The following is a 21,719-nucleotide window of genomic DNA, read 5'->3' as shown; positions in this document are numbered from 1 at the left end:
TTAGTTGTTCAACTTTGAAACCAGGAGGCACCCATGTAGCTCACACATTTACCATGGTGTAGAGCATTCTAGTGTTGGATCTAGCTCCTGACAATGTACAGGAGCTCCTCTGTCAACTACCAGGAACTTCTGTGTCTGTGTGAAACAAACATTATCATCCTATAGAAAAATGGTGGGACGGGAGATCCCAAAAGCCCGTCCTTCCACCATTGCAGCAAATAAACTGGGAAAAATTATCTTAGTCAACATTTTCGGACTCTGGAATGTAGTAAAAGTGTACAGAAATCAGAGGAATGGTTAATCAAGAAAAAAGTAGTGAAATCTGAGTACAGAGGTTTGTGGCATTTTAACTTTCTTTGGCCCCACTCTCACTTCCCAGCTGGAAAGTTTGCAATGTCTCAAACTCTTCCAAAAGTTTGAAGAAGAAGGAACACTTCTTATGTCACTGTTGAGGCCAGCATGATCCCGACACCAAAGTCAGACGAAGATACTGCAAGAGGAGAAAACCACAGACCAATATATCCTTTATGAATGTAGATGGAAAAATACTCAGCTTATTAGCAATCTGATTTCAGCAACATATCAGAAAGATTATCTACCATGACCAAATGGGATTTGTCCCAGAGATATAAGGGTGGCTTAAGAGATAAAACACAATTATTATATTCCTCAAAAAATTAAAATAGAAATACCATATGACCCAGTAATTCTACTGAAATTCCAGTGAGTATTTACTCAGGGAAACTGGAAACAGGAATTCAAAAAGATCCCTGCACCCCTGTGTTCATTGCAGCATTACTGACAATGGCTAAGGTGTGGAAGCAGCCCAAGTGTCCATCGACAGACGAATGGATAAAGAAGATGATGTTTTTATATGATGAAACATTACACAGGTATTAAAAAATTAAACCTTGCCATCCATGACAACGTGGGTAACATAGAGAGTGTTATGCTAAATGAAATAAATCCGAAAAAGAGAAATACTGTATGATTTCACTCTTATGTGGGATCTAAAAAACAAAACAAGCAAATAAAAAGCAGAATCAGACCCAACAGTGCAGAGAACAAACTGATGGTTGTCAGAGGGGAGGCAGGTGGGGGATGAACAGAAGGCAGTCCGATCCAGGGTTCCAGTTATGGAGGAACGAATCACAGAAATGAGAGGCACGGCAGAGCGAATACAGAGCGAATACAGTCAATGGCATTGTTTTTTTTAAAACAATATTTTTATTTATTTATGAGAGACAAAGAGAGGCAGAGGGAGAAGCGGGCTCTTCACAGGGAGCCCGAAGCAGAACTCGATCCCAGGACCCTGAGATCACGCCCTGAGCCCGAAGAAGACGCTCAACCGTTGAGCCACCCTGGCATCCCTAGTCAATGACATTGCTGTAGTGTTGTATGGTGACAGATGGCAGCTACATTTATGGTGAGCATGGCGTAACACAGCCTTGTTGAATCACTGTGTTGTACACTTGAGACTAATCTAACATTGTGTGTCAATGTACCTCAATTTAAAAAACCAATCAGGGCAGCCCGGGTGGCTCAGCGGTTCAGCGCCGCCTTCAGCCCAGGGCCTGATCCTGGAGACTCGGGATCGAGTCCCACGTCGGGCTCCCTGCATGGAGCCTGCTTCTCCCTCTGCCTGTGTCTCTGCCTCTCTCATGAACAAATAAAATCTTAAAAAAAAACAAAAACAAAAACAGGGACGCCTGGGTGGCTCAGCGGTTGGGTGTCTCCCTTCGGCCCAGGACGTGACCCTGGAGACCTGGGATTGAGTCCCAAGTCGGGCTCCCTGCATGGAGCCTCCTTCTCCATCCATCTGTGTCTCTGCCTTTCTCTCTGTATCTCTCATGAATAAATAAATAAAATATTTTAAATTTAAAAAATCTTTAAGAAAACAATCAAAATAATATTCTATATTAACAGAATGAAGTAAAAACACCATGTGTTCATCTCAATTACTGCAGAAAAGCATTTGACAAAATCCTTTCATGATAAAAACACACACACAAAAACTAGAAATAGAAGGGAGATTCCTCAACCTAATTAAGGACATCTATGGACAATCACAGCTGACATTTAACCAAGTAGGTACAAGACTTGTATACTGAAAACTACAAAATACTGCTGAAAAGAAACAAAGAAGTGTAAAGAAATGAAATCCATTCCGTTGTGCACAGATCTGAACTCTTAATACGGTTAAGACGGCAATACTGACTAAATTTATCTGCAGTTTCAATGCACCCGCTATCGAAATTCCTACTGCATTTTTTTTTTTTCAGAAATGGACAAGCTGATCCTGAAATTCAGAGGCCAATTATCAGACCAACAATCTTGAAAAAGCGGAATAAAGTAAGGGGCTCACATTTCGTGGTTTCAAAGCTTACTAGGAAGCTACTGTAATCAAGACAGTGCGGCCCTGGCCCGAGGACAGACATACAGGCCCGCGGGACAGAGTTCAGAGTCCAGCCATAAACCCCCACCGACGGCAAGCTGACCTTCAGCCAGGGCGCCAACACCTTTCCACACACGACGCTAACCGAGATCCGCCTGGAAAGGAATGAAGTCGGACCTCCGTCTTACAAACTATACACAAATTAAGTCAAAATGGGCCCAAGACCCAACATGAGAGCTAAAACTACAAAACTGTTAGAAACATCAGTGTAAATACTTGTGACCTTGGCTTAGGCAATGCTGTTCTTAAACATAACATGAGCAATAAGAGAACGGACGAATTGCACTTTGACAAGTTAAAATGTTTGCACCTCGAAGACCACGCTCAGGACAGCGAGAACGCGGAAGAGCAACGCACGCTCGCGGCTCACGGATCCCACAAGGGCCAGGAGTTCAGAGCTCAGTCCCACAGGAACACAAGCAGCTGCACGAGTGAAAGGACAGAGACTTGCCCAGACTTCCTGCGGCCAAACCGGGACAAGCGATGAGGATGTGAGGAGGCACAGGGAGAGCATCGCCAGAGGAAACCCACGCAGACCACAGCGACCGCCACCGACAGATAACGGACCGGCGCTTGCCTGGTGTAACGTAAAAATAAGTGTTGGTGAGAATATGGAGAAACAGAGACTGTCACGCAATGTGGGTGGAAATAGCTTGAAAGATCCTCAAAAAGGACTGAGCCTGGGGGGCTCGGTCGGGTAAGCAGCCGACTCTTGGTGTCACCCCAGGTCATGATCTCAGGGTCCTGGGATGGAGCCCCCGGTCAGGCTCCGCGTTCAGCAGGGAACCTGCTCAAGATTCTCCCCCTCCCGCCCCTTCCCTGCTGTCTGCTCATTCTCTCTAAAATGAATAAATAATCTTTAAAAAAATCACACAGGCAGCCCGGGGGGCTCAGCGGTTTAGCGCGACCTTCAGCCCAGGGCGTGACCCCGGGGTCCCGGGATCGAGTCCCATGTCGGGCTCCCTGCATGGGGCCTGCTTCCCACCCCCGCCTGTGTCTCTGCCTCTCTCTCACGCTCTGCCTCTCATGAATAAGTAAATAAAATCTTAAAAAAACACACATTAAGTTGTGACATGACCCAGTCATTCCTCAGAGCACCAAAAACGTGTCCGTGTAAACCTGCACTCAACTCTTCCCAACATCATTACTCATAAGAGCCAAAAATGGGAAATACTGAAATGTCCATCAATTAATCAATATTGAATAAGGACAGTACGTTACAATCGTACAGTACAACATTTATCCGCCATAAAAAGGAAGGAGTTCGGATTCATTGAGCTCGTCCATTTATGTGAAATGCCCGACAGAAGGGAAGCCGAACAGACGGGCAGCTCAAGGAAGTAGGGGCGAGGAAATGTGGTTTCTGCCTTGTGGGTACCTGTTTCTTTTGCCGAAAAGGAAACGTTCAGACCAATAGGACTGTGACACCTACGACACCAAGACACATGAAAAGTCACAAACGCTGCACATTTTCCATTGGTAAAATGACGAGTTCTTCTGTTATGCAAATTTTATCTCATTAAAAAATTAAACCATATCACCTTTAAATAAAATAAATGCTAGTAAATGTTAGGCAAAACACATTCCTTGGCAAGGACTTGAGCCCCTTTCCCTTTCCCTGTGCAGGTGAGGGGCGGCTACCTTAGTGCCACGGAGGGCGCTGCCCAGGTGAGCTCCTGCCCGACCCCACCTGAGCGGGCTCAGGGGCGGGGGTCACGGGGGAGAAAAACTACCCAAGCCAGGCACTCATGTTAGAGCGAGAGGCAAGCACGAATCCGGGAACCGGAAACCAGAGCCGGGATTGCTGCCGCATGTCCTGCGGACCGAGTTTCCACCAGAAACCGCTGAGGCACCCGAGGGAAGACGGCCCATGCTCTGGAGGGAGCAGCCGCCAGGCACCAGCAAGAGTCCGACGTGGCCTGGACAACGGGAAAGGACCCCAAAGAGCCGGGTCCAAGGCCGCGGGGCTGAGGGAAGGGGCTCGGGGCCCAGGAAGCCGCGAGGCTTCATCCCAACAGGCCGTCCGTAAGAGGACAGGCCGCATCTACGCGGACGTGGAAGATCTGGCGCTGAGGAGGACGTCGCTGCAGTGGATCAAGGGGACACGAGCGTCTGTGGGAGACCCAGCGAGGGCCCCAGAGTCCTGAGCTCCCGGGATCCCGCCCCGCGCCCCGTGGGGGACCAGGGACAGGACAGGGCCTGGCGCTCCCGGCTGGCAGGGACCCGGTGCTGGGACGTCTGCCCGGAGCAGGCTGTCCTCCGCGGCCTCAGGGGAGCCCAAGGCCACCAGCCGCTGGGGCCAGTGGGGCGTGGGGAGTGGTGTGGCGGGCAGGCCGCGGTCCTGGTAGCTGGGACCTGATCCCGGGGGACACACTCACCCCCACAGCGGGCCTGGGTACTCGGGGCACCCCAGGACGTGGGCACTAGCTGAGCGCTGCGGGAGGCCCTGCGGGGCCAGGTCACCTCCCTGCAACCCCAGGACCGAGGGCCGGCCGTGGTGACAGAGGGCGCAGCCCAGAGGGAAGATGCCCACAGGGTACGCAGAGCTGCTGCGAGGTGCCCAGGACGGCCGTGCCCCGCGTCGCCCACGGCGGCCCGCGAGCCAGCAGCTGCGCGCCAGCGTGTCACCGCTGCGGGACACAGGCCCTGCGTCCACACGACAGGGTCTCCGGGGCCCCAGGGAGTAACAAAGCAGCCACAGACACTAAGACGCCTGAGATGCGGCTGCAGCACACGAGCCCAGGGAGAATCCCAGATGCGCAGACACGCGGCAGCCCCGCGGAGGGTAGCCCCAAGGGGCGCACGGGGACCTGCGACCGCCAGGCGCTGGGCACAGGCCCCGGGCGGCGACGGCGGACCCAGAGGGCACCCACGTCAGGTGCCACACGCACGTCCTGCACTTAAGTGCCAGGCCCGCAAATGCAAGGCAGGAATGTGCCGGAGGCCCAGGGCCCCCCGCTGCCAGTGGGTGCAGCAGCACCTTGTGTGAGGCCGTTGACGGGACAATAGATCAAGGCCAATAAGATATGAGTCACGCAGACGACAGTGAGTGACAGTTAGGCCAAGCAGCCCGGCCTAGCCCCCGCCCACGGAGCCTGCACAGCACCAGGAAACCTGAGCCTCGGGGAAGCCCAACCTACCCCCAGCCTGCCCAGCTCCCGGCCACACCAGCTCGGGGCCACACAGCCACCTGCACTCCTCTTCCCCGGGCACGCCTGTGCCTCCCCTCGAGAGATGATGCAGAACAAGGTGGACGTGCGGGGGGCCCCCCTGAGCACGGCTCCTGCGACGACCACGGTGATCAACGTCCCGGTGGAGACGGTCGTACCCGACCACGTCGTCTGGTCCCTGTTCAACACCATCTTCCTGAACTGGTTCTGCCTGGGCTTCGTGGCCTTTGTCTACTCCGTGAAGGTGGGTGGGTGCGGGCCGGGGCCTCCGCCCAGGGTGCCAACCTCGGGGACCTCCACCCAGAGGGCACTGGGGAGAACCCACGTGCGCGAGGGGGATGTGCGGCCCGTGTGACCGACCCCAGGGAGGCGCAGGGAGGGCGCACGTGGTGCCAGTGGAGGGCAGGGTCCCCCTGTGCCCACCATCCCCAGAAGCTCTCCTCCCCGCTAGAGCCTCCTCACGTCGGATTTGGAGCCTGAGTCTGGGCCAGAGGAAGCCACTGCCCTGAACGCTGCTCAGCCTGACGGGGCGAGTGGCCAGGGAGAGGCCCAGAGCCGGGCAGGGGCGACCCCGGGGTGTTCAGAGGGGGCCGAGGGCCGAGGAAGGACATGGAGGCCCCAGAAGGGACAGGCCCCGGGGCCCCGACCTGCTCAGGCTCCAGGGAGGGGGACGGGGTCCCAGGTGGGGGTGAAGGGCAGGGCCCGCCAGGGCGCCCCTGAGTCCCTGGTCTGGGAGGACTTGCCCCTCACCCCACTGTCTGCGTGTCGTCCCCAGGCCAGGGACCGGAAGATGGTGGGCGACCTGACCGGGGCGCAGAGCTTCGCCTCCACCGCCAGGTGCCTCAACATCTGGGCGCTGGTCCTGGGCCTCCTCCTGACCATCATATCCATTGTCCTTCTGGGCATGGCCTACGCCGCGGCCTACGGGGCCCTGTTACAGGCCATGCAGGGGAGCGGCCGCTACCACTAGGAGCCCCCGCAGGACGCCCTGGGCCCCTCCTCGCCCGCCGGCTGTGCCCGAGCGCCCAGCCCTCTGCTCCGGGTGCACAGACTGGCCTGTATGCAGCCGACTTCAATAAAGTGCCATGTGTGTGACTCGCTGTGACCTCCCTCCCGGGGCGGGGGGCGGGGGGCAGGGAGCCCCCGGTGCCCTGGCCCTGAGCACACCAGCCCCCTGCCCGGTGTGGGGCTCCGGGGGGTGGGCACATCCTCGGGCTGGGATGGCTGCTGGCAGCCTGCGAGGAGCAAGGCCTGGCCTGGGACCTGGGGGATCCCCGACCCAAGGACGCTGCGAGTCCAGCACAGCCTGGGTCCCAAGGGTGAGGCTCCACCTCCCAGGTGTGTGGAAGCCGCGGGGCTGGGCTGGGGGACACAGAGCTCTCCCCTGTGCTCTGACAGCAGAAGCGAAAATCACACCCCGTGACTAAGCCCGTGGACAGGAAGCCTGAGAGGAGGGACCCGTCCCCCCACCACGGCCCGGCCCGCAGGATGCAGTGGCTGCCCAGGGCCCCGCCAAGGGTCTCCCGGCCGTTGGGGGTCATGGGGCTTGGGTGTGAGCTGGGGCCAGAGCCTGGGTCACACGTGGGGCGTGGGCGGGGGGCTTGGGGCGTGGGGTGTGGGGCCGTCCTCGGCTCCTCTCCCCGGGCAGGGGGCACTTCGCACAGGCAGTGGTGTGGGAGGTCCCAGAGGGGGTGGGTGCTGGGCCGGGTCTACACAGCAGCCTGCAGAGGCTGTGGGAATGCGTGGCCGCAGGCCGGTGTCAGGGTGGGACCCTGTCGGGCACCTGCCTGGGGTGTCCAGGCTGCGGGTCCACAGTGGGGCAGCCCCGGCCCAGCTCCCTCCCTCAGCAGCCTCCAGCACCCCCACTGGCTCCTGTCCCCTCCTTGGAAGGCAAGTCCCTACGTCCTCAGAGACACCCAGGTCACAGGCCGGCGCCTGCAGTCACCCTGCCCCCTGCCTGCCGACCGGGTGACCTGGGGCCGCCCGCTGATTTCCTGGGTGCTCTGGCTCCACACATGCTCCTGGCCAGGGCTCCCCCCAGGGCCCTCTCTCTCTCTCCCTGCACTCCCCCGGCCCGACCCCCTTCCACCTGTCCCTCGGCCTCCAACACGCACCTGACAACCTGACACCTTGTGCCCAGGAGGCTACGCCTGTGGTGTGTGATTCCCAAGTCTCCTATTTTACAAGTTTTCCAAAGTTTGCTGGAAGCTCCAGCGGAGGCTCCTTGGGATCAGGGAGCACCCGCAGGCGGCCCGTCTCCACCCTTTTTAGTAATAAGCCGAGACCAGCGGGGGCAGGTCAAGGGTGCGGGGAGTGGGAGGCGGGGGAACAGGCCCGGGGACCCCCTGCACACCCCTGAGCAGGGAGAGAGCCAGGACCACCTGTCCTCAGCCTGCCCCGCCCGGCCCCCTGTAACCTGACACCGGGTCTGGGGCCACCCTCCTGGTACCTGGCCAGTTCACCACTTTCAGAAAATCCAGGAAACAGAAACTTTGGGGAAAGGAAACCACTGGGGAAGGTGGGGCCCCGAGCTGCCTCCCGCGTCTGCATCCTGTGAGCTGCACCTGCCACCATGAGCCGCGCCCCTCGGCCCTTGCTCCCTGGCGCCCGCGCCGCTGGCCCCCCCACCTACGAGATGCTCAAGGAGGAGTACGAGGTGGTGGTCCTCGGGTCGGGGCCCCCCAGAGCGCAGCTCCCGCTACCACCACCGTGATCAACATCCGCGGTGACACAGTCGTGCCCGACCACGTCGACTGGTCCCTGTTCAACACCGTCTTCATGAACTGGTGTTGCCTGGGCTTCGTGGCCTTCTCCTACTCCCTGAAGGTGGGTGGGGGTGGGAGGGGGAGTCCCTGGGGTGCGGGGCAGGGATGGGGGCGCCTGTACCTGCAGGGAGGCTGCAGCAGCCCTACGCCCAGGGTCCCACGGGTTCCCCTACTGACCGATACTAGAAACCACATCCCTGGGCTGTCCGTGTGGCCCCAAAGCCCCCCCAGGAAGAAGAAGGGACTTCAGGGGAAACTGAGGCCAGGGAGGGGCCCAGAGCCGGGCAGGGGTGACCTCGGGGTGTCCAGGGGGGCTGAGGGCGGAGGAAGGATGTGGAGGCCCCAGGAAGGACAGGCCCCGGGGCCCCGACCTGCTCAGGCTCCAGGGAAGGGGACGGGGTCCCAGGTGGGGGTGAAGGGCAGGGCCCGCCAGGGCGCCCCTGAGTCCCTGGTCTGGGAGGACCCGCCCCTCACCCCACTGTCTGCGTGTCGTCCCCAGGCCAGGGACCAGAAGATGGTGGGCGACCTGACCGGGGCGCAGAGCTTCGCCTCCACCGCCAGGTGCCTCAACATCTGGGCGCTGGTCCTGGGCCTCCTCCTGACCGTCACCTTCGTCATTCTTGTCTCAACCGGCTCCCTGGTGATTTTCGAAACAGTTTCCGAGATGGTAAAACATTACGGAGGGTCGTAGTCGGTGCCGGAGGCCTCGGGGCCCCTCCCGTTGCACTGTCACCTTCAGGTCCCTCTAGCGCTGGTGTCAATAAAGCACGTGCCTGTGACCTGCTGCGCTCTCGCTGGGGGGCCCTTGGAGACGCCCGCGGCCCCGCTGCCCACCCTCGGCCCGTCGCCCGCCTGCACCTGCTCCGGCGCGTGTGCCAGGTGGGCTCGTCGGGCCCTGGCCTGCATCTAGCCTCTGGCTGCGGGGACACAGGAGGGCGTCGTGGGAGGGGTCCCTACTCCCCAGAAGTCTGCGCCCTGACCGATGGCTCGTGTGGGGAAGAGCGGCAGTAGATTCAGGCTGTTCCTAGCTCCCAGGGACCCCGTGGCGGGGAAGGTGGCGGGACACCTGCTGCCGGGAGCGCAGCCTCTACGTCCAGCGGTATAAGCTCCGTGTCCCTGCTCTCGAGTTGGGGTGTACCCTTGCCCCGAGTGGGGTCACATCATCACCTCCTCGTGTCGTGGCCTCCGTATCGGGGACACTGTGGCTGCCCCAAGGCAGACCCCGAGCACTGGGGCCCCGGCTGCGGTTCCCCAGTCCCGCATCCCTGCCCCGCATCCGGCGTCCTAACTCGCAGATGCACGGGGGAGACTCGGGGTACCCTGGGTGGAGGGGAGCACTCTGGCCCATCAGCTGTCCAGTCGGTGAAGGAGGCGATCCCGGCCCCAAGAGGCCAGTGGGGTGAGACCCCGGCCGGGTGGGCAGGGCAGCCCCACCTTCCCGGATCCGCAGCACCTGACGGATCCCTTGCTGCCGAGGAGCGTGTCCGTCCTCCCTTCCCCGCCCCTACTCTGGGCCGCCCCGGGCGTCTCGGCGTGGACGCCTGTCCGTCTTCATCCCGGGACCGCTGCCCCCGTGGCCGGAAGAGACTGTTCCCTCCAGAGCGCCCTTGGGAGGTGCTGCGATGCCTCCGAGGCTCATCCGCGGCCTCACCCCGCCACCCACCCTGGGGCCCGGGCACCTGGCGGCCCCGGAGCGCGTGGCCTCGAGGAAGCACTCAGGGGTGGAGCCCCTCCGCCCCGCGCTCCGCAGCCAGCACCTGCCCGTGGGCCGCCCTGGCCTGCGGGAGGCCTCAGCTCCGTCCTCCGGTTTGCAAAAGCATCACCTCGAAGGGCTTTGTAGGCAGCACGAGAGGGTCGCCTCCCAGCAGGACCCTGCTCCCGGCAGGCACCACAGCTCAGGGACGGTTTTGCCCGCTGTGACCATCCTCCCAAGAGCTGCGAGAACGTGACTGTGCCTGCCCCTCAGGCCGGGGCCCGTGCCCGCGGCGATGCCCCACCCGCGAACGGGCCACCCTCCGCACCGGGAACCCTAAGGGCGAGGTTCTGAACCCCTGGCTTGGGGACCTCGGCCGACGTGGGGACAGTGCTGTGCCTGGAACGGCCGTGGACGTCTCCCCACCCCCGCCCTGGCATCTCTTCCATCTGTCTGCTCCCGACCCGCGTCCTTGCATGAGCCGCTAGGGACGTGGGAAGGAGAACGTCTCCCGACTCCGTGGGCCGCTCTCGCGAATCAGTACAACCAAGAGGCCACGGAGGGCTCCGGGGGGGGCCCACGTGGTCAGAGCACAGGTGCGGCCCCGGCTGGTGACGAGGGTCCAGGGACAGTTGGTAAAAATGAACCCTGGCCCTTGCGACCCGCTGACCCTTGGGCAGAAGGGCTGGGAATGGAGGCGATGCTGACGCCCTGCGGGGTCTGACGCTGCTTAGTGCGTGTGGCCCGTCCTCCCCCCGCACGTTGGAACTGGGTTAAACTAAGGTTAAAGCTGCCGGTTATTTGACCGCCAAATGGGTTTATTTTTTATTTTTTATTTTATTTTTTTGCCAAATGGGTTTAATAGGGACGAGTAGAAAATTACAATTCTAGAAAGGCAAACGATGGCACAACTGTACAAAAATCCCAAAACAGAGGAACAAAGATCTTTCATAGATTGGGGGGGGGGGAGGGAGGGGCTGTTGTAAAGGAGAAGTCCATTGGAGTGACCTGGGGTTGGGGGTCCTGGCTTCCCACTGGTTAGGCTGTCACTGTGGGGGGGGTGCTGTGCTCCCCCTGGTCGGCTCAGACCCCCCGATGGGCTCTGCTCCACCTGCAGGGGCTGTGCCCCCCCGGATGGGAGAGGGTTGTCGCTCATGGTGGGCGATGCAGCTCGTGGGGGGCGGACGCGGGAGGCAGCTCTGGGCCCCACCTTCCCCAGTGGTTTCCTTTTCTCTGAAAATTCATATTTTGGTGCTCAGGGAGTTGGGAATTGGCTGGGTCCAGGAGGGCGGAAAGCGGAACCAAAGATTGGTGTCAGGCTACACAGGTGCTGGGCGGGGCTGGGCGGGTGCTGGAGGGTCAAGGGCTGAGGTCTCTGGGGGTTCCCTGTCCCAGGCTCTCAAGTCAGGTGCTGTCCCCACTGCCCCACCTCCTCATCCAGGGCTCAGGGTGGCCCCAGGACCTCTCGTGGCCTGTGAGGCTCCCCCCTCGCCCCCATCCAGACTCCAGGTGCTGCAGGGCCCCCACCGCCCACTGCAGGCCCCTCAGGCCCCACACAGAGAGCCCCCAGGCCCCCAGGCCGCTTCCCAGGGGTCGCAGGCCTCCTGTCCGGAATCCGTTCCCCTTCCTGCCCTGGAGTCCGTGGTGGGGAGGGGGTGTGGCATTGTGCATGCCCAGGTCAGGACCCAGCAGGCGGAAGGGGCGTCCGGCTTGTGTCAAGGGTCCATGTGGCAGCCCCGCGGGCATAGGCCAGCGAGGTCACGCACCCCTGCCTTCCCTCCCTGCCCCCCCACCTGCTCTGTGGATGTCGTGTGGTGGTGAAGGAGGAAGTGGGGACTTTCCCCTTCTGCTTCCGGCCTGCGCCCCCTTCTCAGGGGTCGGTCGGCTCAGCTCGGGAGCCAGGACACGGCCCCGCCCGAGAGCCAAGGCTGCAGGTCCTCTGCTGCCCGCAGTCCTGGGCCGCTGGGAGCTCTCGCCGCAGCCTGGGGGCCAGTGGGCTCCACACCCCAGTCCAGCCTCGCGTTTCCCAGTTCACTGTGCAGCACCCCCAGGGCGCCCCCAGCTGCTTCCTGCCCACCGCCCCCCTCACCCCCCCACCCTGCAGGTGTCCTGTGAAACCTCGCTGTGGTCCTGGTGTTGTGGCCGCACACCGACCCCGAAGGTGTCCTGATGGACCCAGCACCGGGCCCCGGGGAGAGGACCTGGCCCTGGTGCCCGGTGTGGGGGGAGGTCAGGGAGGGCCGGGTGGACCCCCGCTGGCCCCAGGGCTGCCGCCGCCCCAGGTCGTCCGTGCTACACAGGCCAGTAGCGTGGAGTGGACTACACAGCTCCTGGGGTGAGGGTGAGGCCCAGGGGCTCCCAGGAGCCCCCCCCCCCGCCCCTGCGGCAGCGCAGTGGCCGTCCCCTGGCGGCTGGGCCGGGGTTGCAGGCGCCCAAGGCCCCGCCGAGGGACGCGTTGTGGGATCTGTGCGCTGGCGGGTTCTCGGGGTTTCCTAGCACCGTGGCCGAGCTTGGAGCCGACCAAACTGCCTGGAAGCGGATGCGCGGTGCTGCGGGAGCCCCCCGGGGCCTGCCTGGGTCTCGTCCCGAACGTGACGTGTGTGCGGGTGGTCGCCTGTGTCCTCAAGCCTCCATCAGCCCCGACCCCCTGGCGCCCTGGCTCCGCTCCGGGTGGGTCCCTTAGCTTCCAGCTCCCCCTCTTGGAGCTCGCAGCCTGTGCCCCGGGACCTTCAAGGCCCCGTGGGCGCCGGGTGCAAGCACAGGCGTGCCCAGCTCTCTGCCTCACACTCCTCCACCCCCGACAAGCAGACTCGCAATTCTTCCTTTCCTGTCTCCGGGTCCAGGGGGTCCCTGCCGTCCAGGCAGGAGCAGAGGGACAGTGTGGGACAGCGGGGGTGGAGGACGCAGGCAGCACACACTGCCTGCTTGATCTGGAATGTTCTGCCCCATCCTCTAGAGTGTTAGGGCCGGGCCCTCTCCAAGCTCCGACTGGTGCATGTGACACAACCCCGCTCGTGGTGGGCAGGGCTGCCAGATGTCCCCTCGGGGCCCACGTGCATCTCGAGACAGGAAGGAAGGACTTGGGCAGACCGCCGTGTGCACCCTCCGGCCCGGGCCGGCTGGGTCTGCAGCTCCACACGGCCTTCCGGGGCCCACCTGGGTCGGGGTCTGGCTGGCGGGTGGGGCCAGCGCCCTGTGCCCAGTTACTGGAGGATAGACTGGCCGTTGTTCCTCTTCCCAGGGTGACACACTGGTCTCAAACCCCCTCCTGCTGGCTGTGGGCAGCGGGGACTGACTGTACAGGTGGCTGCCGGGCCTGCCCCGCCAGCCAGTCTGCTCGCGTCACAGGTGAGAAGGCTGAGACCTGCCTCCCGGCGCCCCTCACCCCAGCCGCGGAGTGGGGTGCCCACCGTCGTCCTGCCTGCCGGAGCCTCCTATGGGGTTTCCAGCTTTACCTGCTGTGTCCCCGGGTTCAGGTCGGAAGAAGCCCTGGCAGGACGGCGGGCGGCGAGCCCGTCATTGCGGGAGGCTCAGGCACCGGTGGTGAGCGCCACAGTCGGGGTAGAGAGCGGACAAGTGGAGGCTGGACACCAGGGCTAGGTGGGACGGCGGCTGAGGTGGCCAGAGCCATGGGCCAGAGCCATGGGCCGCTCCTCAGATCTGCTGTCCAGGGAGGGAGGAGCCACCCCAGGCAGCCGCCCCCACCCACGCAGACCAGCCTGGCAGCGCCCAGAGCATGTCCCTCCTCCTCCCCACCAGGCAGGAGGCACACTGCTGGGCTCCGGAATTGGCCCGGGATCCCAGGCAGCCGGCAGCCCAGGGCCCTGCACCAGGAAGGTTGACACAGGGGGGTGGGCCTTGCCAGGTCCCTCCTCCGGGTACAGGTACGGAGGGAGCACAGAACCAGGCCTGGAGGCTGCTGAGGGAGGGAGCCGGGCCGGGGCTGCCCCACTGTGGACCCGGCAGCCTGGACATCCCAGGCAAGGCGCCTGACAGGGTCCCACCCGGACACCCGCCTGCGGCCCCCCCACTCCCGCACCTTCTGCAGGCTGCCTGTAGACCGGGCCCAGCACCCACCCCCTCTGGGGCCTCCCACACCACTGCCTTAGCCAAGCGCCTGCTGCCCGGGGCAAGGAGCCGAGGACGGACCCACACACCACGCCCACACCCCATGTGTGGCCCAGGCTCTGGCCTCAGCTCACACCCAAACCCCACGACCCCCAGTGGCCTGGAGACCCTTGGCGGGGCCCTGGGCAGCCGCTGCATCCTGCGGGGCCGGGCCACAGTGGGGCGACAGGTCCCTCCTCTCAGGCTTCCTGTCCACGGGCTTAGTCGCGGGGTGTGGTTGTCGCTTCTGCCGTCAGCGCACAGGGGAGAGCTCTGTGCCCCCCCAGCCCAGCCCCGCGGCTCCCACACACCTGGGAGGCGGAGCCTCACCCTCAGGACCCAGGCTGTGCTGGATTCACGGCGTCCTTGGGTCGGGGACCCCCCAGGACCCCAGCAAGGCCTTGCTCCTCACAGGCGGCCAGCAGCCAGCCCAGCCTGAGGACGTGCCCACTCCCTGGAGCCCCACACTGGGCAGGGGGCCGGTGTGCTCAGGCCCAGGGCACAGGGGGCTCCCCGCACACACCCCCACTCCGGGAGGGAGGTCACAGCGAGTCACACACATGGCACTTTATTGAAGTCGGCTGCACACAGGCCGGTCTGTACACCCGGAGCAGAGGGCTGGGCGTTGGGGCCCAGCCGGCGGGTGAGGAGGGGCCCGGGGCGTCCTGCTGGGGCGCCTAGTGGTAGCGACTCCTCTCCTGCATGACCTGTAACAGGGCCCAGTAGGCCGCGCCAAAGGCTATTCTCAGAAGGACAATGGATATGATGCCCAGGATGATGCCCATGACCAAGGCCGAGATGTTGAGGCACCTGGCGGTGGAGGCGAAGCTCTGCGCCCCGGTCAGGTCGCCCACCATCTTCCGGTCCCTGGCCTGGGGACGACACGCGGACATGGGGTGAGGGGCGGGTCCTCCCAGACCAGGGACTCAGGGGCACCCTGGCAGGCCCTGCCCTTCACCCCCACCCAGGACCCCGTCCCCCTCCCTGGAGCCTGAGCAGGTCGGGGCCCCGGGGCCTGTCCCTTCTGGGGCCTCCACGTCCTTCCTCGGCCCTCGGCTCCCCCTGGACACCCCGGGGTCGCCCCTGCCCGGCTCTGGCCCCTCCCTGGCCTCAGTTTCCCCCGAGGTCCTTTCTTCTTCCTGGGGGGGCTTGGGGCCACACGGGAAGCCCAGGGATGTGGTTTCTAGTATCGGTCAGTAGGGGAACCCGTGGGACCCTGGGCGTAGGGCTGCTGCAGCCTCCCTGCAGGTACAGGCGCCCCCACCCCCGCCCCGCACCCCAGGGACTCCCCCTCCCACCCCCACCCACCTTCACGGAGTAGGCGAAGGCCACGATGCCCAGGCAACACCAGTTCATGAAGACGGTGTTGAACAGGGACCAGACGATGTGGTCAGGCACGACCGTGTCACTGCGGATGTTGATCACGGTGGTCGTCACGGGAACCATGCTCTGGGGGGCTCCAGTTTCAGGAACCTTGTACTGGTCTTGGTCCATGTTTGAGTTTTGGGGATGTTTGTGTGTGGTTGCCAGGCAAGAGGAGCTGGGAAGTGCTGCTAGGTGGCCAGAGCCTTGACCATTGTAGGGTGAAGCCTGGGTGCAGGAGGTGGGCCCTGGAAGAGCTCGGCCCCACCTTCTGGTCCCCTGTCCCCATCTCAGCTTCCTTCTGCTTTCTCAGAAATTCCTCTTTCCTACTGTTTTGTAACTGGGTGACTGGGCTGGCAGGACGTAGACCCAAGGACTCACTATCAGCATACACCTGTGCTGGGCAGGTGCCTGGCGGGTGCTGGCGGGTGCTGGGTGGGTGCTGGGCTGGTGCTGGCAGGTGCTGGGCTGGTGCTGGCAGGTGCTGGGTGGGTGCTGGGCTGGTGCTGGCGGGTGCTGGGTGGGTGCTGGGCTGGTGCTGGCGGGTGCTTGGGTGGGTGCTGGGCTGGTGCTGGCAGGTGCTGGGTGGGTGCTGGCAGGTGCTCGTGGGTCAAGGGCTGAGGTCTCTGGGGGGTTCCCTGTCCCAGGCTCTCTATCAGGTGCTGTCCCCGCTGCCCCACCTCCTCATCCAGGGCTCAGGGTGGCCCCAGGACCTCTCGTGGCCTGTGAGGCTCCCCCCTCGCCCCCATCCAGACTCCAGGTGCTGCAGGGTCCCCACAGCTCACAGCAGGCCCCTCAGGCCCCACACAGAGAGCCCCCAGTTCCCCAGGCCGCATCCCAGGGGTCGCAGGCCTCCTGTCTGGAATCTGTTCCCCTTCCTGCCCTGGAGTCCGTGGTGGGGAGGGGGTGGGGTGTTGTGCATGCCCAGGTCAGGACCCAGCAGGCGGAAGGGGCATCCAGCTTGTGTCAAGGGTCCATGTGGCGGCCCCGGGGGCACAGGCCAGCAAGGTCACGCACCCCGCCCCCATCGCATCAGGGGAAGTGTTGGGGAAACACACAGGGGTGGCTCTCGGAAGGGGCTTGCCCCACTCCCAGCCCTTCCTGAACTTACAATGTTTCTTCTTCCTCAACAATCCCCTCCTCCCCCAGCAAGATGGGTCAGCAGAGCAAGAGAAAGGTCTTGCTTGCGGTGAGCGACGCTGTGTCACCGCCGTCCACCGCCGTGACCACTGCACCAGCCCCTTCACCGCAAGGAGCTGTGACGGAGGCCTGGCCCTGCTCCGGCCCGTGGTGTTCAATGGCAGCATCCCTCCAGGTCCCCTGCTCCCCTCCTGGACCGGGTCAGGATCCATCCGGACACCCCGGGCTCTTCCAGGACCCCGGTGCCTCCTCCCTGTCCTGCTGTGCGGCCCTGCCCTCCTCACCGCCCCTGCCCCTCGGTGTCCTCCGGGTGGGTTCCCAGTCCCCTGGGACTTCCCTGCTGGCTGAGTCCGTGGCCTCCCCATGGCCACGCTTGAGTCCCAAAGGAGAAGAGCAGTAAGTGTAAAACACCAGTAGTTTCGAAGACTTGATGAGAAAAAAAAAAAATTTGGTAAGGTGTAATGTATTTCATTGATGATATTTTTTACTGGTTTTTTTTTTTTTTTTTGAGATGCATTTTGGATTTTGGCTCAAATAAAATAGATCATTAAACTAAGTCTTACTCATTTCCTTTTGCTTTTTTTTTTTTAATGTGATTGATTGATGAGAGACACAGAGACACAGAGAGAGGCAGAGACCCAGGCAGAGGGAGAAGCAGGCCCCCTGCAGGGAGCCGATGCGGGACTCCATCCCGGGACCCCGGGACCCCCACTTGCTTTCCCAGCGGAATTCCACAGGCGCGAGCCCTTCCCGTCACTACCTTCTGTTGGCCGCTACCTGAGACACCCGGGTCCGGGTCCGGGGTATTGGGGGCACCCTGTTGGCCGCTGCTCACTGTGACATTCAGCGCACACTCAGCAGAGTGCGTTAGCGGAGGCCTGACAGCCCCGAGGGTGCAGGAGCCTGGGAAGCTAGCTACCACCTGCCCCCCAGCACCCGCCCTCCCTGGACTTTCCGGGGGCCCGTCCTTGCCTCTCCTCCAAGTGCTAAGCCCTGTACGCCCCAAGCGTAGGTCACACAGAGGCTCGGTGAGCTCAGGCCTGCCCTGGACACCGCAGCTCGATTCTGCCTGCTTGAGCTGGCACAGAGGAAGGCCCTGGTCCCTTCGCTCGGGGTCCCGTCGGGAGTCTCGCCCCTGTGGGGCCGCCCGCTCGTGCTCCTTTCCATGCTGCGCTGCCCGCACCCGCGCGCGGCTCCTCTGTGCCCTGCACCCCGGGCCTTGCCCCCGCCTGCAGGCACCTCTCCTGCCTGTGGATCTGCGTTTCTGCTGGGTGCACGCTGGGTCACAGGGACGGGCCTTTGGAGTGGAGGTGGGGCCCTGAGCCCATGGCCAGGGAAGAATCCGTGAGACGTCTCAGGTGCAAAACGGTGGTCATGCTAAAGTACCGGGACAGGGGCCGTGGGCTGAGAGGGCTGCCCTGGGTCCTGAGGGGGCACTGGTCACATACGTGTGGGGTGGGGGAGGCGAGGACACGGGGGCGTCAGAAGGACCTTCGTGTGCTGCAGACGACTCTCGGGATCCCGGAGGCCCGGCTACTGTCGAGCTAACAGGCCTGTCCCTCAGCGAACGAGAAGGCCCCCGGTGCGGAGGGGATGGCACGGCTGCAGGAAGCGGAGACTAGGGGTCTCTGCAGTTGGACACTTGACCCCAGGGACGCGAGTTCCCGAAATCTCGTGGGCTGGGCCAGGCTGCAGGGACATGCACGCTCGCTGCTCCCGCAGCAGCACGCAGGGCCCCCAAAGCCCCTCTCCCAGCAGCTTCCCTGTGCGGGTCCTGTGTTGCTGGAGAACCAGAGTCCCCGGCTGTGGGTGACAGGCGGGCTTGGCAGGGAGGGGCCGGCAGGGGCCCCAGAGCTCAGGGAGCGCCCCAGACCTCCCCACGACCACCACGGCGCCCGAACCCCAACCAGGAGGGAAGCCGGTGGGATGTCCTCGCCCAAACCAGGACAGTGCGAGGATGATGATGTCACAAGCTCCCGGGCCAGGTCTAAGGAAGAGACTGTCGGGGGACCCCTGTCGCCCCGAGAGCTCTGGCTCCTGCTCCATACACTGCCGTCGCTCTCCTCACTCCCCCTTGTCCCCGAGATTCCTTCTTTGGCTTCATGAGCCCAGAGCCCAGCACTCCCGCCTCAAGGCCTCTGACAAGCCTCCGTGGCCTCCATCACTGCGGTCAGCTACGGGGGGCGGGGAGTCAGCTACGGGGGGATGGGGGTCAGCTACGGGAGGCGGGGGGTCAGCTATGGGGGGCAGGGGGTCAGCTACGGGAGGCGGGGGGTCAGCTATGGGGGCAGGGGGTCAGCTATGGGGGTCGGGGGGTCAGCTATGGGGATGGGGGGTCAGCTATGGGGGAGGGGCAGTCAGCTACAGGGGGAGACCGTGAGCTACGGGGGGGTCAGCTACGGGAGGAGGTGACAACTCCTCTGTCACTCAGGGTTTGTACTGTTTAGGAGGCTCTTTGCCCATGACGTGCTTGAACTCACAACCTTTGGCCCAGGGGTCACGCACTTTTGGGAGCCCGCCACGTGCCCTGTGTCCTGACGCCATGCCGGGGTCCCCACCGAGGCCTAAGTCCCGACCGGCCTCCCCGTCCCGCTGATCGGTGTGCAGGAGGCAGGGGCCAGGCCCGGTCCAGCCCTTGCTGGGGGAGGGCGCCGGGGCCCCTCGGCTTCCATGCAGGACTGTGCGCCCGCGAACCTCCCAGACTTCCCCTGACCCTGTGGCATCTCCGCTTCGGCTGATGTTCATTATCGTGTCTTTTCCCGTCTTCACCTGAGAGCCCGGGGAGTCCACGCTCTTCCTAACCTCTTACCGGTTGCTTCATATATTACAACACGACTCCGGTCTCTGAGGACCTGAGGCCAGTAGGTGCTTCCACCCACTTGACACACGAGGACACCGAGGACCCCGGAATGACAGCGACCTCCCTCCTGATTACGCATCGTTGCTGTGCTCTTTGAAATTTCCTAACACACCGGGTTGTGTCACCGTTCGGTGTGGCTGATACTCACTTCCTACTGACCACACGCAGCGGTGCTCACCCTCCGTCCCCGCCGCTGCTGCATCCACACTGCCGACTCCCGAGCCGCCGGCTCGCCTGACGCTGACCCAAGCCCCTCCGTTTCAGTTTCCCCGGAAATATCTTCGCTTTGCCTTCTGTTTTTTTTTTTTTTTTTTTTTTTAATTTATTTATCTGACATAGAGCTAGAGCATGTGTGGCGGGGGCAGAGGGAGGCGCAGCCTGCCTGCGGGGAGCCCGGTGCGCCCCGTCCCGACCAGGGTCACGCCCTGGGCCCACGCTCCACCGCCGAGCCGCGGGCGCCCCGCTGTCTGTCTTGAGTATTTCCACTTGGTAGAGGTTTAGGTCGGCACCGAAGACACCGGCCCACGGGCTTCTCAGCTGCAACGTTAACTTTTACCCCTTACTAGAAAACCTGGCTTATTGTAATCAGGCTGCTTATGATTTATTTTGTCTGTCTTTGGTGTTCTGCAGTTTTGCTCCAACGCGCTGAGTGGCGTCATTTCTATTTATCCTACTATAGACTTCTGGGTTTCTTAAACCCGGAGCTGAAAGTCTTCCAACTGTTTTGGAAAGTTCTCACCCATTAAGTATTGAAATAATGGTCCCCCCACCCCCACCCCGTTCTTCATCCTTCTCATCCTGGAACTCGGATTAACACAACGTGGGTCGCTCTCACTCTGTCCTCGGTGTCTCCCATGCACCGTGGCTATGGCCCCGTCTGGACTGTCCCTTCCTCTGTCCCCTCGAGACGACGCCCTGGAACCGCAGCATCCACCCCAACAAGCTCCCAGGGCCTGGCATCACCTGAGTTCGGCAAACCCACACATGAGTTCTTCATTCTGGTTACTGCACCTTCTGATTCTAGAACTTCTAGTTAGTTCTTGTCCACGTTTGCAATGTCACTCTTTATGGTTTTTTTTCCCTAAAGATTTTATTTATTAAAGATTTTATTTATTTATTCATGAGAGACACAGAGAGAGGCAGAGACACAGGCAGAGGGAGAAGCAGGCTCCGTGCAGGGAGCCTGACGTGGGACTCGATCCCAGGTCCTAGGGTCACGACCTGAGCTGAAGGGAGACGTTCAACTGCTGAGCCCCACAGGCGTCCTAGAATTAAACTTTTTTTAAAAAAAAAAAAGATTTTATCTATTTATTAGATAGAGAGAGAGACAGAGAGAGGCAGAGGGAGAAACAGGCCCCATGCAGGGAACCTGACAGAGGACTCGATTCCAGGACCCCGGGGTCACAACCTGAGCCAAAGGCAGATGCTTCATCAACCGAGCCCCCCAGGCACCCCTCTTTTGATCTTTTTTTTTCTTTTTTCTTTTTTTTAAATTGGAGTTCAATTTGCCAACATAGAGCCTATCACCCAGTGCTCATCTCATCCAGTGCCCCCCTCAGTGCCCGTCAGCCTGTCACCCCCACCCCCCACCCACCTCCCCTTCCACCACCCCTGTTCGTTTCCCAGAGTTAGGAGTCTCTCATGTGCTGCCTCCCTTTCTGATATTTCCCACTCATTTTTTCTCCTTTCCCCTTTATTCCCTTTCACTCTTTTTTATAGTCCCCAAATGAATGAGACCATATAATGTTTGTCCTTTTCCGATTGACTTACTTCACTCAGTATCATACCCTCCAGTTCCATCCACGTCGAAGCACATGGTGGGTATTTGTCGTTTCTTTTTTTTTTTTTTTTTGTATTTGTCGTTTCTAACGGCTGAGGCATATCCCACTGTATACACAGACCACAGCTTCTCTATCCATCATCTGTCGATGGACACCAAGGCTCCTTCCACAGTGTGGCCGTTGTGGACATTGCTGCTAGAAACATTGGGGTGCAGGTGTCCTGGCATTTCATTGCATCTGTATCTTTGGGGTAAATCCCCAGCAGTGCAATTGCTGGGTCGTAGGGCAGATCTATTGTTAACTCTTTGAGGAACCTCAAACCTTGGAGGCTTTTTTATTTTTCTTTTTCATCTTCCTCCCTTGATAGAAGCGCGAGCCCTTCTGTG

The 21,719-nt window shown here is 61.5% G+C and overlaps 2 protein-coding genes and 1 pseudogene across 3 annotated transcripts; 2 read left to right on the top strand and 1 right to left on the bottom strand.

The window, feature by feature from the left end:
* Positions 1 to 5,528: 5,528 nt before the first annotated feature.
* On the top strand, positions 5,529 to 6,720 carry LOC144293454 (interferon-induced transmembrane protein 1-like). Its single transcript, XM_077864515.1, has 2 exons — positions 5,529 to 5,869; positions 6,401 to 6,720. The coding sequence occupies exons 1-2, from the start codon at positions 5,690 to 5,692 to the stop codon at positions 6,593 to 6,595; spliced, it is 375 nt and encodes a 124-aa protein (XP_077720641.1). The 5' UTR covers positions 5,529 to 5,689; the 3' UTR covers positions 6,596 to 6,720.
* A 768-nt stretch (positions 6,721 to 7,488) lies between these two features.
* LOC144293453 (interferon-induced transmembrane protein 1-like) lies at positions 7,489 to 9,169 on the top strand (annotated as a pseudogene). The gene is made up of 2 exons (XR_013360682.1): positions 7,489 to 8,451; positions 8,890 to 9,169. The product of XR_013360682.1 is annotated as an interferon-induced transmembrane protein 1-like (transcript).
* Positions 9,170 to 14,742: 5,573 nt separating this feature from the next.
* On the bottom strand, positions 14,743 to 15,831 carry LOC144293452 (interferon-induced transmembrane protein 1-like). Its single transcript, XM_077864513.1, has 2 exons — positions 15,499 to 15,831; positions 14,743 to 15,062 (listed from the first exon to the last, which is right to left on the bottom strand). The coding sequence occupies exons 1-2, from the start codon at positions 15,682 to 15,684 to the stop codon at positions 14,868 to 14,870; spliced, it is 381 nt and encodes a 126-aa protein (XP_077720639.1). The 5' UTR covers positions 15,685 to 15,831; the 3' UTR covers positions 14,743 to 14,867.
* Between the last annotated feature and the right edge of the window lie 5,888 nt (positions 15,832 to 21,719).

This window comes from Canis aureus, chromosome 21 (genome assembly GCF_053574225.1).
Source record: "Canis aureus isolate CA01 chromosome 21, VMU_Caureus_v.1.0, whole genome shotgun sequence".
In the NCBI taxonomy this organism is placed as follows: domain Eukaryota; kingdom Metazoa; phylum Chordata; class Mammalia; order Carnivora; family Canidae; genus Canis; species Canis aureus.
Note: the sequence above shows the minus strand (reverse complement) of the source record. Positions and strands in the feature narration are given on the sequence as shown.